The sequence below is a fragment of the Agelaius phoeniceus genome, chromosome 12, assembly GCF_051311805.1.
Source record: "Agelaius phoeniceus isolate bAgePho1 chromosome 12, bAgePho1.hap1, whole genome shotgun sequence".
In the NCBI taxonomy this organism is placed as follows: Eukaryota; Metazoa; Chordata; class Aves; order Passeriformes; family Icteridae; genus Agelaius; species Agelaius phoeniceus.
In genome coordinates, this window is record NC_135276.1 from 2,725,669 (window position 1) to 2,741,599 (window position 15,931).

Consider the following 15,931-nt stretch of genomic DNA (forward strand, 5'->3'; position numbering starts at 1 on the left):
TTTAATTTTGTCCATTTACAATGTTTCTTTAAAGTTACAAAATTAAAATCAGATTGTCAATTCATCCTTACTTTGTTTGATTTGTACCTTGTTTAAATGCAGCACAAGAAGTTTTTTTTCCAAGGTGAGGATGTTCTCCATCTCATCTAAGCACCAATTGTGATTAATTACAGATCTGGTGAAAACACCATTCCCTTTTTGCAGCTGGCAGCAGGGTTTCAGAAGAGAGGCAGTGATGTTTCCCCTGAAGAACAGACATGTGAGAAGGGCTGGTCCCACCTGCACACGTCTGTCCTGATGCTCAGAGCACCTTATGGCTTTTTCTTCCTTGGGGCCGAGAATGAGAAAACACGGATGTTTTTTCTAAATTTGATCCACAGTTTGGTTTTCTCTCTAAGTCCTGAGACTTCATTTATCTGAATTGTACATTTTCCTTCACCTGTGCTGCCTTAGCAAATAGGGGGAGCAGGAGCAGAGCAGGAGCAGGAGCAGAGCAGGAGCAGCAAGGCTGGAGCAGGAGAACACGGGCACTCTCCCTGTCCTGCAGGAATTGCTTTGGCTGCTCTGTATCTTTAAGGGGCTGACCCTATCCCACGGGGAGCCGCTATAAAGGCAGGTAGGCAGCAGTGCCCTGCTCAGGGAGCTGGAGCCAAGCAGGGGCAGCTCCCAAAATGACTGGCCACCACAGTTGGGGATATGGGCAGGCTGACGGTAGGTTATGGCATTTCCGTGCTGCATCTCTCTGTCTTCCCCCACTCGTTTTCTTTCTAGAGCTGTTGCCTGAGCCCTGCAGAGCTGCCTGCATTTTGATGTCTGCAAGAATCAAGTATATACAGCAGGTAATTAATTATTTTATTGATAATCAATAGCACCCAGAAAGTGGCACCAAAAGATGTGCAAGTTTACATCTGCTGCCTTTCAGTGTTGCAATCAACATTCCTAAACTGAGGGAAACAGTTTGAATGATTTGGGGTTTTTTCAGACTGCAGATATTACAGATGGGTCCCTTTCCAAAATGCTGTTATAAAAAAGATTACCTGTGTCTCTCTCCAAAAGCAATTCTGTTAGGTAAAGAAGATTTAGTAGAGCAGTAATAGATGTCCTGGTTCTGTGCAGTTGCTGAAATGTGATATCTAGGCTTTCCTAAAAGTGAATAATAAAATAAGCTATATGTTATGTATGTCTAGTACATCAATAAATTGTACAGACCAGTATCAGATCTCTTACAGAACAAGTTATGCTCTCTGATTTGACAGTTTTTAATTTAGTCCTCCTCCTTTGCTTCCCACCTCCACGGCTGCGTGTCACAGCGCAGGGGGGCTGTGGAGCTCCTGAAGGATTGCCACGGTAGCGTCGTGTAGTGCCTGGATCCTTTACAGACAGGGTGGAGGAGAGCCTGATGCTGGCCAATGAGACAATTGCATAACTTGCTGGAGTCTCTCTCCTTGCAGCAATTATTTTAGCTGCTGAGTGTCCAACAAGAGTCTTTTGTATAACCTTCAGGGGCCAGTCTCTTTCTTAACAGCAATGCCTTTCGTTTCTGTGAGTCTGAAAGCACGGTTGAATACTAAGTGAAGCTGGTTAGTGCTAGTAAGTAACATTATGTATTTGTGCTTGTAGCTAGGAGTAATAGCACCGTGGGTACTCTTGGGAAGCTTGTGAGAGCCAAATGATATTGTCTTAGCTTGTGTAAGAGCATTTAATTCCTAGATCTGCTTTCTATGCAGGATGAGAAAAGATGATTTTATAAGCTTAGCAGAAAGTGTCAAAGCCAAGTAACAGTGTAATAGATCACTGTTGTGTTATGTAAACTCAAGGACGCTAAATACCTGTGCTTGATTTTAAAAAAAGCTTCCCCTTGTGAAAGTGAGAATGCTGCAATGAAAAATGTGCTTCTTGAGAATCCTGAAGTACAATTGTTACTGTTATGCTTCATGCACAGAAGCGGCAGAGGAATTTAATTGCTGCTTTCACTACCATAGCAAAGTAGAAAATGAGCCATAAGAAACAGGGATTCTTAGATATGGATAAGCTTTTGTCATCTTAAATGGCTTAAGAATCTTCCAGCTCTGGCAGCAGAGTTCTGCTATTAAATTGGGCCTTTTCCCCTCTCTGTTGAGGTCAGGAAGTCCCAAAATGTTAATTATCATCCTATATCCTTCACTCAGGTTAGAGAGATACCATAAGGGGCATGAGTGAAGAATGGAGCTGTCTCAAAGATTTACTGCAGTCATAAAATTATTTTAAAAATAACTGCATAGTCAGTAGCTAAGAGATTGAGTCATCTGCATCTAATTTGAATTGCTGGAGCTTTTACACTCTCTTTCCCAGGGAGAATTAAATGCTTTTTCTTTGGGGAGTGTGTTTGTGCATGCAAATGTTTACACCTATACGTACCTTGGAACACCTTATCAAGGTAACTGCAGCCTCTGCAGAGAGAGTGGCACAAGTGACTGGGGGCACAGCAGTCATGCCATGATCTCCTCAGTGTGTTCTGGACACGATATTTGAATCCCCATCTTGTTGCAGCCTGCTTGTGCTAATAAAACCACACCAGCCTAGAATTTAAATTAATTTCTCACATTCCAAACATTGGAGTCACTCTTGCTGAGCAAGCTTTATTTCAAGCCTCCTTCAAACCCATAATGACCATTCTGTGTATGGTGGGAAGGAAATAATGCTGCTTTCCTTTGCTTGCTGCTGAAGGCCCATCTGAGTGGCACAAAGCTTACCCCATTGCCCAGGGGAACCGCCAGTCCCCCATCGACATCGACTCTGCACGGGCCGTGTACGACCCCAGCCTGCAGCCCCTCGTCATCTCCTACGAGTCCTGCGCCTCCCTCAGCATCGCCAACACCGGCCACTCCGTCATGGTGGAGTTTGAGGACACTGACGACAGGACAGGTGAGAGTGGCACAGCCAGATCACTCAGAACTGAGTTATCCACCTTGGGGCTTCGTGGGGGAAGCACATTCTGTACAGAGTAACTTCTATGATGTATAATTTCAGCTTAGAACAAGGCACGTGACTGGAGCCATTTATATTTTGTCTTCTCTTGGAGCCTCTCTAGCAATGCAATATCACAGATCAATAAGTGTTTCTTCATTAGGAAAAGCTCTTGTGTCATGAAAATGAGAAGTTTGATTGCAGTCCTTTTCTTTAGATGAGCACTGAAGTTTGCTGGGCATCTCTCCAGCACTGCCAGACCACACATCCAGCACCCAGAGCAGGGATGTAAGCTCCTCAGTGCCCTGGTTTGTGATCACCCCAATCAAAGATGCCAGCTCATGTGCCAGCTCTGGCTCAGTTCCCAGCTCCCACCCACAGGGAAGGGAAGAGGACAAGCAGAGCAGCACAGTCATCATAATCATAATCACTGCACCGATTTGTACCTGGACAAGTTACTGTTACCTTGCATTTTCTTTTCTCCTCCCTGACTTGTAGCACTTTGGTTTCTTCAGAAATTAGAAACTCTTCAGCTCATTCTGGGTTCTGAGTTGGTAGCAGCCAACTTTGGATGTTGGACTGTCTGCAGTTGTACATTATTCTTGTCTCAGCCCTTGGCAGAGAATGTAAATTCTTTAAGTGATTGATTTCTTCTGTTAGGTCTGTTTCCATGGTAGGCTGTGCTTTTACATCTGGGGGTAGGGGAAGAGCATTCAAATGGAGATAATAAAGCAGCTGATAAATGGGAAGAGTACATTAAAAAACAAAACAAAAAGAACTGGAACAATTTGTAAGCCTGTCAGCTGATTTCATATTCCTTTTGGGTGTGCTGATTGTGCAAGCTAAATAGGATACCTTGATTTTGAAAACAAATTCCTTTTTCTGTGAAGTGGCTTGTCTGCCCTTCTAAATAAGTGCTAAGGTTAATACTCCAGACATCTTATTTTAAAATTTCTCTTCTGGAATGAATTTAAGAACCTGCCCAATGGGGTGGTCAAGTTTTTAAGCATCTTATCTTTACTGAATTTGCAAACTGGGTGAGCATTTTCCACTTCTACTGTACAGATCTGTTCAGAATAACACCTTATAAATAGAAGTTGTAAAACCTTTCTGGAAGTATTATCTTAGCTTGGTAACTACTTTAATGCAATTTTCAGCTGAACTGTATCTGTGTAACAGTGAACTTTATTCAGCCTTAGAAGTTAAGAGCATGTATTACTCTGCACTTAGTGACACAGAGCACCTGCCAGGAATGAGACCCTTTCTACACTAAGCATGTCCTGTTTCAATAACACTTTCTCAAGGAAGATGACTGCTAGGAGTGGGAAACATGGTTTAAACTGCTTTTAGTTGTGTTGAAATAGATCTAGTGACTCAAAGCTCTGCATAAATGACACAACAGAATTTTGACAGTAATCCATAATAGCTAAATTTCTTAAAATATTAGGGACAGGTGATGCATTCTTTTGCTAACTTTAGAAAAATGTACTAGGAGTATTTATATCTTTAATTAATATTAAAACCTTTGCTTTGGCAAGGCCAGTTTCCTGCTTAAAGGCCAGCTGGAAGCATGCACATGTGGTAGCACCATGAAAGTCCCACTTTCCACTCTTTAAATAAAATGTTATGAACTGCACTGAGGATGCAAGCTTTACAGCTATTAAATGTAATTTTAATTTTCTTAATGTGAGACTCTGCTCAGGTCTTGAGGTCTGTTGGGCAAAGTGAGATTTGGTGGCATATAAAATTACAGGGATTACTGATGCTGTGATAAAATATCTTCTATAGGTGGCATCTTAAACATTTGTCTGTGCTTAGGTGTTATTTCTAAATGATGTATGAAGTGTCTCTGTGGCATTTCCTTACCTTTAGAAGGTGGTTTGAGGTTGAGTGGTGTCATGTGAAGTACCAGCTATTATATTTCCTCTTTTATGGGATCAGGTATTTAAAGGAAATGGAATATAGATAACCTTCACTGAAAGTAAAGATGCTGTAAGAATGAAATGCTTATCTGAATTGTCTAGCTGATGTTCAGGGTGTAAGGTTTCCTTGGAGCTGCCTTCTCTCCAGGTGAGCAATGCCAGCTGTGCCAGCCTTTCCTCCCAGCAGAGCTGCTCCATCCCTCTGCTCATCCTGGTGCCTCCTCTGGGCTCTCTGCAGCAGCTCCAGGTCCTGGCTGTGCTGGGCCCAGGCTAGGGCAGCTCTGCAGATGGGAAATCACTGAGGGGCAGAATCCCCACACTGGGCTCAGCCCAGGGCAGGGGGGTTCAGGGCTGGGGCAGGACCAGCTCTCACCCACAGCACCCCCAGGTCCCTCTCCCAGCACTGCTCCACCTGTTCCACTTGCATTTATTGTGTTTACCAGGAAAGGCATGACCATAATGGTGGCTACCACATCTTCATGTGTCAAATATGCTCTTTCAAGGAAGCTACAAATTCTGTACAGGTAGCCACACAGTGGTTTTAATTTCCATTTTTTTCAAATGAGTTTTGATGCTCTCCATTAGTAAATCCACCCCTCTTAAATGCCTGGATGATGTATCTTTTGCATGCTGGCAGCTTGGAGAGGCTTCTGCCTTTTTTCCACTATTGTGCCAACAGTGCTTAGTTTTACTAGCAGGAAGCTAAAAAGCCAGAATGCTTAAACTTTCTTCTCCTGTTTTTTATTTCTTTTTCTGTTCTTCTGCCCAGCAATCAGTGGAGGGCCCTTTCAGAATCCATTCCGGCTAAAGCAGTTCCACTTCCACTGGGGCACCACTCACAGCCAGGGATCAGAGCACACCATTGATGGAAAACCTTTTCCCTCTGAGGTAAGGATGTGTTTTCACAGATGGGATTATTTCATGCAAATAATGTTGTCACCTGACTTTGTCTGCAGTGGGGGCAGGATTAGGATTCTGATTCCTTGCTCACCATAGGTAGATCAGCCATCCCTGCCCTCCTCAGCTGGATGGGGAGAGAGGAGAGATAAGGAGATAAGGAAAGGCTTGTGAGTCCAGATAAGGGCAGGGAGAGCTCCCTCACCAGTTACTGACACAGCAAAACAAAAAATCTATTAACAACCAAGTCAGAGTAGGATAATGGCAAATAAAAGCTAAATCTTAAAACAGGTTCTCCTCACCCCTCCTTTCTTCCTGGGTTTAACTTTACTCCCAGCTTTCTCCACCTCTGCCCTGAGTGGTGCAGGGGGATGGGGAATGGGGGCTGTGCTCAGCTCATCCCAGGTTGTCTCTGCTGCTCCTTCCCCCTCAGGGCAAGGGCCCCTCACATCTTCCTGTGCTCCAGTGTGGGGTCCCTCCCACAGGGGACAGTGAGCTCCTTGAGCTTCTGCAGCCTGAGAGCTTCCCATGGGCTGCATCCTTCAGGAGCTGCTCCAGCCTGGTCCCTTCCCATGGGTGCAGTCAGTCCTTCAGGAGCTGCTCCAGGTCCCTTCCCATGGGTGCAGTCAGTCCCTCAGGAGCTGCTCCAGCCTGGTCCCTTCCTTGTGATCACGAGCTGGGGAAGCTTCTGGCAGTTTCTCACAGGAGCCACCCCTGTATCCTCCCACTCCCAAAGCCTGGCCATGCCACCCCCGTGTGGGCTGCTACAGAAAATTTGCCGGGTTCCTGCCCACACTCATGGACCTGTCCAAAGGATTGAACTTTATGTTTCCAGCAATGCCTTTGGCACAAAACTGTTCTGTTATGAACAACTGTTAGTGCTATCAATGAGAAACCACGTTGATAACTTCGATCACTAATTTAATTCTTATTTGTTATTTTTCTTTAAAGCTCCACTTAGTACATTGGAATGCCAGAAAATATGCAACATTTGGAGAGGCAGCAGCAGCTCCAGATGGCTTGGCAGTAGTTGGTGTTTTCTTGGAGGTAAGAATTGCAAAAATAGCATGTTTACATGATAAAAAGCATTATGCTGTAAAGTGTTTGAGGACTATGCCACATATTTAAGAAGTGCTTAAGGAAAACAGATGACTTACTGGAAGCATTAATGCATTGCAAATTGCTGAAAACTTCGGTAGGAATGTTAAGATTTGAGTAAGAAAGCAACCCCTAATTAAAGCATAGTTGTAGTCCTTCTTATTTAACCTGTCTATTCCATTCTTTTAGATTGGAAAAGAACATGCCAGTATGAACAGACTCACTGATGCTTTGTACATGGTAAAATTTAAAGTAAGTTCTAAGCTCTTTAAATTTGCTTCTGGGATAGCCTTTAAAAATTATGCTCATGTACATCTTTGAGACAAAAATGAAAAATCACTCGCCCACAGATCCTCCCATAACTAGAACAGAACTGTAGTTGTAGCTTCTTTTTCCTCTCCAAAGTTCATATAATTTTCCAAATCTCAGGTGCATCACAAGGGCCATGCTGACCTCACTGGTCATCCAGAGGTTCTGCCTTTCTCAAAAATTCTAAAATCCACAGCTCCCTGACCCTTGAGACTCAGCTCTTAGACTCAACAAAATAATCCTTCTCCACTGAGCCTCAGCTGGCACAAGGGAAAGCTGCCTGTTTGTCTTTGCTGCAGAGCTCTGTCAGGGATGATCTCACTGAGGTCCAGAGTTTGTTCCTGAGGTGTTTTCTGAGTGACTGAGACCCTTTGGGATGATCCTTCAGCCTGAAGAATGTTGCTCTAGACTGTGGTACTTAAGGCAATCACTATTTTAGGCAGCACCCCCTTCTATTTCTACCAATCTTTTGGTTGATGTATCTTCCTCTATCAATCCACCTTCCTCTAATTTTAGACTTGAAGGTTTGATTTTTTTTTAAGACAGTATTTACCATAGCAGACAATAACTATAGGATTTAAATTTTCCTACTAAAATAGATGAGAAAGTAATGAAACCAGGAACTCTGCTGTGATATTATCTATACTCACTCTGAACACTATATACAGAACACATTTCCTGCATTATTTTTGGGCCTGTTGTGACAAGAGGTGAATTTTGGTAGAGACAATGGTGCAAGATCTCAAAGTCCAGTAAGCCAGCATTAGGCATCACACTTGCCATCTACTTTTGGCTAACAGTTATAAGGCAGCCAAACCTTTACAGAATTCTCCTTTCCCCTATTTTTAATCTTAGTTTAACATTTTCTTCTCTTTCAAAAAAAGTTATTTTACCTGCTCTTAAAAGTAGAAGGATAAATTTCAAGTCTATTTTTTTTTCCCCAGGGAACAAAAGCTCAGTTTAGAGGCTTCAACCCTAAATGTCTCCTGCCCATGTGTCTAGATTATTGGACATACCTTGGTTCTCTGACAACCCCACCCCTTAATGAGAGCGTGACATGGATAGTGCTGAAAGAACCCATAAGAATCTCTGTCAAACAGGTACATTTCTCATACTCTCTATTATGGTAGCATTCAATGCTGGATAAGCAGGCAAAGACTGTTTTGATTTGAAATTAGGCTAAGTTAAAAGTCTCTGAATATTTAGCCTGTTCAATCCTCAGGGCTTCTGTTGATTTCTGTTAATACTCTCTAGGAGCTTTGCTTGAACCTGTTCCATTAAAATTACTGAACCTGTTCCTGATTAAAATATTCAGTATATTTCCTTTTAGTCCTTTTAAAAAAAAATATTACTGTTGATTGCCCCCTTGAGCAGTGAATTGTTTCCCCTGAACTTCCAGCTGGAGAAATTCCGCATGCTGCTCTTCACTGGTGAGGAAGACCAGAGGATCCAAATGGCCAATAACTTTCGCCCCCCTCAGCCTCTGAAGGGGAGAATTGTTCGAGCTTCCTTCAAGGCCTGAAGAAAACTGATGATGGCCCTGAGATATCCAAGAGCTTCCAGATGTGAGATACTCTAAACAGAAACTCTGGTCTACAGACCACTCATGGAACACACAAGGCAGACATTTCCATGAACCCTCTGCTTGGACAGGGACAATCTTCTGGCTTTCTATTTTAATTGAAGTGCTCATTCTTTGGAGAAATGGCATCTTTTTAACCAGCACTGTTTAATATAAAGGATAACTGAGAGAACTAGGTTTGTTATCCAAGATCTGAAACTTTATAAAATTAAAATGACATCAAAATCCAACTTGATATAAAGGGGAAAATTGTGTAGTGATCTACTAGTGCTGATGGCCACAACTTCTACTTGTCTCATTTAATACATGAGGAAACAGTAATCAAGAATTTTGGACAAACTGGACTTAAATTTCCCTTACTGATCTGTTACCATTTGCTGAGCTCTGATTTAAAGATTGCTTTCACTGTATTCTTGCTTCCTGATGACACAGCGTGTGAGTAGCACTAGAAAAAAGTTCTTTACTCGCCTCAGATAGGCCCTGGTATGAAACTTAACTACATATTTTAAATCTACTGTTCTAAGATGCTATCTTACAATGTAATGCTGTGTTAAAAAGCAGAGCAGTTTACTGCAATGTTCTTTAGGTATTTGTCCTTTCAGCCCATGCAGGACACGGGACCACAGTGCCCTGGTCAGGGTCAGTTTGGTTGAAGAGTTCCTCTGTAGTGATCCAGGTGTGTTTGGTGTTCCTCAGTTGCTCAGATTCTACCTCAGCTCAGTGCTATGCTCTGCAATATGACCTCCTTCAGTGTCTGCCCTACAGAGACCAGGTATTTTGTTTCCTTTAGGGACCTGACATGGGTAGATCCTGTCTGCCCTGGGTGAGCATTGCTGCACAGACCCTCCCTGCTCCAGGGCTGCCTGGCAGGGATGCTCCCTGCACACACAAGGCTTCAGCACTCCTGAGTCCTTTTACCTCTGCAAAAGTTGCTTTAGAACAGCCACGTGTTGGTTCTGCAACTTAGGGACAAAATTCTGACTCTGGTACTCAATACTGTGATGTTCTCTGTGACTACCCACAGTCAGTTCCCAGCTCCTTGAGCTCTGGGCCTCACATGGCCTGTTCTGCCTGTGTAGTTCAGGTAGAAGTTGCTGATGTTGATCACTTTGCATCAGCTGAGATGGAGAAATCAGGATGTACAAGGCCAAGGGAAGTGGGGAGCAGGGAGAACAGCAGCTGCTGTGCCTGCTCCCCTCTCTCCAGGGAAGGATGACATGAGGTGTGGAGCACTGTACAAGGAGTGAAGGACTGCAGTTCTGCTCCTCAAATCTCCATGGTTTTTCTGGTACACTGACCTAAAACTTTGTTTCTCAGTTTCCTCTTATGTAGAAAGAGGGTAACACTGACCTCTACCTCACAGGGCTGTTGTGAGGGCTAATTCAGCATTGTTTTAGATGGGAGATCCTTATCCAGGAGATGCTGAAGGCAATGGAAAATGCTTACAAAATGCAATGGTTTTAGCTATTATGAATGTATTATGAACTTTGCTAGTAATGCAAACTGGTATTGTACAAACTCTATTTAATGTATCTTAATTTCTTTAACAAATTAAATAAATGAGACTTTAAAATCACATGTGCATATCTTCATCCTTCTTTTTGAGAAGGCCCACCTCTCCCTACTTTACAGCATCATTTTTCTTGGATTTTCATTAACAGAAATTATGTTGTTTTCAACAGTTGCATCTCTTTTGGATCAAGGAATGCTTTGACTGTTTATCTTCAGTTCTACAGAAACCTTCCCTAAGCTACTGTGGAATTTTCTAAGTACAGATAAGAGTTATCCCTCTCAAGTTTGTGGACATGTTTTTAAATTCTAGAAATTATTTCTGACACCTCTTTTTAGTTTATATCACAGTTCTTACTATCTTCTAGGATTAACACTTTCTGTTTCAGCTTAATCCTTTCACTTAAGTTCTAACCTACTGTGTACCTTGAATGACTTCTTGCCCAGAGTTAAATTATTATCAGTAATCTTATGTCACTGTTAAAATTCACAGTAAGAGATGCATTCTAAAATGCAAAAAGTCTTTCAAATCACCTTACACTTTGATAGCCAAAAAAACATTTATTAGGGGCAAATTTAAAATATAACCAATATTATTTACCATATGTAGCATAATCAAGCTATCCCAGCACTGCTGCATTAATATTAGTACAGGTGTTCACAGAGCAGCACTTGCAGTGTTTTCCTCTCATTTTAGGCATAGGCAGAGGTTTCTGCTCCCTGTCTCTCACAGGAGGTAAAGAGGGCTTGTGTGCTGAAACTTTGTCCAGTTTTCCCCAGTTCCAACCCCTCAATCTAAAAAGAAGTTTATTTATGCCCAGGATGTGTCTGCTGTGACCTTGCACACAGTACTTAAGCTTCTTTGAGGGTGGTTTATCCATGAGCAGCACAAGGATAATGTTTAGCTTACACAGTTATTGTAAAAGCTCAGCCATTGCAAAGAGCTTTAAATGCTGCATTGCCCAAGGTGTTCATTCCAGGGAGAAGCTGAACTGTACCTTCCTGCAGAAATAAATTTGATTTTGTTTACAGGGTATGTTGGGTTGGGTTGGGTTTTTTTCAGTTGTTGGATGCAAGAACATGATCTATTTTTTACTACAGGGAAGTAAAATAAAATATAAAATAAATACTTTTATATCCTTTGTTGTTTCTTGAGACCATGATCATCTAATAACAGCCACAAGTATTGTATTGGATAAACACCTATTCAATGCACTTCATTTAGAGACTGAACAATTCTAAAACGAGAGCTATCCTTACCTTTTACCAAGTTGCTGTGTTGAAGGAAAAATGGGAGTTGACTGTAATTATTGCAGCAAGAGTTCACTTACCTTCTCCTGGGATTGCAACCATCCTGACTGAGAGAACAGAGGCCTCACGTTTAGGACAGCAACTGGACTTGCTGTCCTAAATGTGATGGATTAAAAATGCCATCTAGTGGCTCTCCTTCCCTTTCTTGCCACAATGCTTAAAACGATTGTTAAGGCCCATTCAATCAAAATACAACAGATGAGAGAATTTAACTCTGACAAGTTGTAGATATGAGTGATTGCCATTGAAAAGCCCTTGCTGGTTCTGTGTATGTAGTCACTGAAACTCCTTCCTCAGATAAAAATCAGTCTGACAAAAGAAACTCCATAAACCAGTTACAATTTTTTGTTCCTCATTTCACTGCTGAGCAGAGAGATCCTCTGCTTGGTGAGCTGCACTCTCTTAACTTTAGCTTTTAAACTTTAATAGCTGTAGTTACAGTTCAACTTTGGGATTTTTCCCCAATCTCTCACAAACAGAAAGATTTTTAGGCAGTTTCCATCATACAGTTGCTATGATGTAGCAGATTTATAACGATATGTTCATGATGAGGGTAAATTAATCCAAATACAAGAATTGGGGAAAAGTTTTGCAAGGTACCTCAACACCATATGGTGCTTTTGGCAGAGTTCAAAGGTCAGAAAGATAAAAATGCAAGCATTTCAGGAAAAAACAGAGATAAGCCTGAGGAAAATGGGGTGTTATACGTCAGTGTAGCTGCTTTCCTCTCTGAATTCCTCTGCATGCAGAAGTGACCATTTAGTAACAGCACAAGCATCAAAGGGCTGACTCTGCTCTGCCTGGGAGGGTGGGGATCTTGCACTTTTTCTCACTTACCCTGAGGAAAGCACAGCAGAGGACAGAACCTGACTGACTTGCACAGAACTGTTTCCAACTTGCTCAGCTGTGAGGCAGGGAACTTTCACTGCTCTGATGTTCCATTTCTGCTGCTACCTGCAGTGCATTTGACATTTAGTAAAATTTCAGCATCTTACTCCAGGTTGTGAACAGCGACATAGTAACACAAATAATTTAATTTCATATTGACACAGTGGAATATTAAATAAAATTGAGGAGCCAGCTCACCCTGTTTGTCTGTTGGAGGAGCAGAGAGGAAAGGAATATAATCACTTTTTTACACATGAGCACTTCTTCCCAAGACACAAGACTTTCCTGGACTAGAAAACTCACCCCAAGAAATGTAAATTTACTTTCACAGTGGCACAGAACCTTAATGAACATTTGTTTGTTTAACGAAAACCATTTTAAGCAACATCCAATAAAAATGATCCATGTGGCATTCAGATCCCATTACAGCAACTGGGAAGACCTTTGCACCAGTGCAATTACATTGACTTAAACTGGGTCTTCAGATTAACCCCTGCAACTGCAGGCACTGCTGAGCCTCTGCTGCAAGGAGAGGCTACATGAAGCTGGAGGGCTGGAATGGCACCTTTCCTACCATTGTTCATGGTGTTTACCTCTGTTCATCGATGTTTCTTGCAGCTTGCCTTCTTTCCTAGCATTTGAGTGTTTGGTTTAGATTACTTAGGAAGACCAGACAGGAAACAGCTGCACCTAAACTAGAAAGTGCAGTTGCTCTAACAGACCTAGAGCCTCCTTCATTTCTCCATTTGTTTGTGGGGTTGGTGTGTTTATAATAAGAGATTTCTGCAACTGTGGTGCCAATTTGCCTTTTGTGAAAATCCAAAATGTCTTATACAGCAGATGAAATGTCATTATGCACAGGGCTAGATACAGCCAGCAAATGGGACATTCTTAAGGGTGCTCAGCAGGAAGGTGTTTTGTGGGCTGGTGCTGTTTCCCTTCCAAAAGCTGGTTATTAGACTGTAGAGCTTTTTGTGCAAAAAGCACAAAACTCAGTCTGTGTTCACTGAGATGGGCCAGGGAGACAGTTTGTTTAAAGGAGCCACTTTCCTTTGCATGCTCACAAGTTTCCAAAGGGTTTGGATCTATTGCTATTTTCTGATCTGTATCACTAGGCTGACTCTCTTTATTGCAGAAAAACTTCTGAAAACTAGGAAACTACTTTTAGGAGTAATTTACTACCTTTTTTTTTATTCAAACTTTTTGCCGGTGGTCAGCCTTTTGATAAAAGGATTAGCTATTTATTAGAAATATTAGTCCAATTTTAACTTGTTATCTTAACTTGTTATCTATATCTGGCTTCTTTGGTGCTTGTGATCTTTGTGTGTCCCCATAACAAGAAATGTTTACAAAGCATCAGGAGTCCCAGACTGTTCATGAATATCAATGAGGTCACAGAAGGTAATCCGTGCTAGCACCTGCTGTGAAGGCAGTGGGGATGAGGGGCAGCTGTGTGCAGCCTCTGGAAGCAGAAGATGTTTAAATTGCACCCAAGTAGCCACAGCCAGTTTTCCAAAGGAACAAGCAGGGAGAAAAATAACATTCTATGGGAAAGAAGGAAACCCCAAATAGTGCAGTCTGGCCTAAACAAGAACACAGAAATGAGTTCAAAAATGTATTTATACAGAAGATCAGAGCTGCTGACTGTACAAGTCAGCAGATAAGATTGTTCCTTGAAAAAAGTCTAAATATAGGATCTGCTATACTTTAACATATAGCTGCACCTTAATACAGTACCTGGAATTAAACTCATTTTCTTATAAATACGAGTAAGGATTTTCTTCTGGCACAGGACTAAACTTTGCTCACCTATAACCAGCAAAGTCAAAACCAAATCTGAGCTTTTTTTAAAGAAACTAGAGTTCTAATTTTTTCAATGCAAATTAAGAGCACAGAGCACTATGGCAACCAAGCATCGTTGCTACAGAAATTTGCCATTTTTGTTTGATATTCCTAAAGGCAAAACCACTGCAAGCCTGAGCAATACAATTTCTTTCCTCAGATGATATTAGAGAGTAGCATTTCTACTATTTTTTTTTTTGCTTCAATTATATATCACTTTAGTTCATCAGCATAATCAAACACTCCAAAGCAGAATCTAAATCTCAATTCAAGTTGATATTCAGCCCAGTCAAGTACCTTCAATATGGTATTCCTTCTTGTGTTTAGAAAGTGTGGAGTGAAAGGGACATCTCCTGCAGGACTGTTAATTGTTTCACCTTCATTTACATGGTTCCTAAGTCACTTCAGCTTTATGCATATGAATTTAGGAAATTACTGCATGAACATGTGAGCAATAAGTTACAGTTTTCAGCTGAAGAGAAGCATTTAACCACGGTGGGATCACAGGAAACTCAGAGCAGTCAGGCTTCTTTTCAGGCTGCTGTGTGAGGCTTTATCAGTTTTGTAAATGGTACAAAAGCTGAAAATTGGTAGGGCAGAAGAAAGAATCATTAAATCATGGAGTACCCTGCGTTGGAAGGGACCCACAAGGGTGATTGAGTCCAGCTCCTGTCCCTGCACAGACACCCCAACAATCCCAGCCTGTGCATCCCTGGCACGATGCCCAAAGGCTCCAGGAGTTTGGCAGCCGTGCCCATTCCCTGGGGAGATCCCGAAGCTGCTTCTGGTGTATCTGAGCACTGCACAGAGCAGAGAGATGCAGGTAAGGGCTGCTATGGGTGTCCTCTTTCAGCTCAGATTTGTCAGACAGATAAAATAATTATGTCAAACTTAAGGTGGTTTGGTTTTGGTTGTTGGGTTGGGGTTTTTTTGCATATTTTTTGCTAAAATACTGTTCTGAAATTTTTTGTTACGATGACCTACTTTTTTGCATGTTCTTCCACGTGACATAAAACTATCGTTTCATTGTTTTAATAAAAACAAGAAACAAGTGAAAGCTCAGAGTTATTGAGGATGATCGGCAGCTTTCCACATGAGATAACCTGGGAGCATGCTCATCTCATCTAGGATACTTGCACCACAGTATTCAACTAAAATTCCTTGAATACAAGAAACAAAAATACACTGTTAGTATCAAAGCCTCTTGTGACTTGCGAGCCTCTGTTTTCGCAAAAATGATTGTTAGAGGTTTTAAAGCAGGGGCTACTGAGTAACCACGGCGTTAACATCAGTAACTACTGATTAACCTCCGTGCACTTTGGGCCCATTCCTTCCCTCGTTACCGGGCTTAGAACCGCTCAGCGGAAATGTTAAACGAGACAAGCAGTCATATGAAACCAAAAAACCGGGGAGTCAGCAAAATGAGCTCTTTTGTTCTCCATAATTTATATGGCGAGTTAATTACGAAAGAGCTTTGCGATTTTGAGCCCCTTTAGCCGGTGTCCTCAGCGCTGAAGGGTCTGGAATCGTAGTGGAAAAAAACCAGAGAAGCCGAGGGGTCCTCCCTCAAGGAAACAGCGTGGTTTTGAGCGTTATAAATGAGGAAGAAACCCCTGCTGGTGCTTTT

The 15,931-nt window shown here is 42.0% G+C and overlaps 1 protein-coding gene across 1 annotated transcript; it reads left to right on the top strand.

The window, feature by feature from the left end:
* Positions 1-651: 651 nt before the first annotated feature.
* CA7 (carbonic anhydrase 7) lies at positions 652-10,330 on the top strand. Its single transcript, XM_054640839.2, has 7 exons — positions 652-711; positions 2,707-2,904; positions 5,638-5,756; positions 6,717-6,812; positions 7,053-7,115; positions 8,117-8,272; positions 8,572-10,330. The coding sequence occupies exons 1-7, from the start codon at positions 672-674 to the stop codon at positions 8,692-8,694; spliced, it is 795 nt and encodes a 264-aa protein (XP_054496814.1). The 5' UTR covers positions 652-671; the 3' UTR covers positions 8,695-10,330.
* The last annotated feature ends 5,601 nt before the right edge of the window (positions 10,331-15,931 follow it).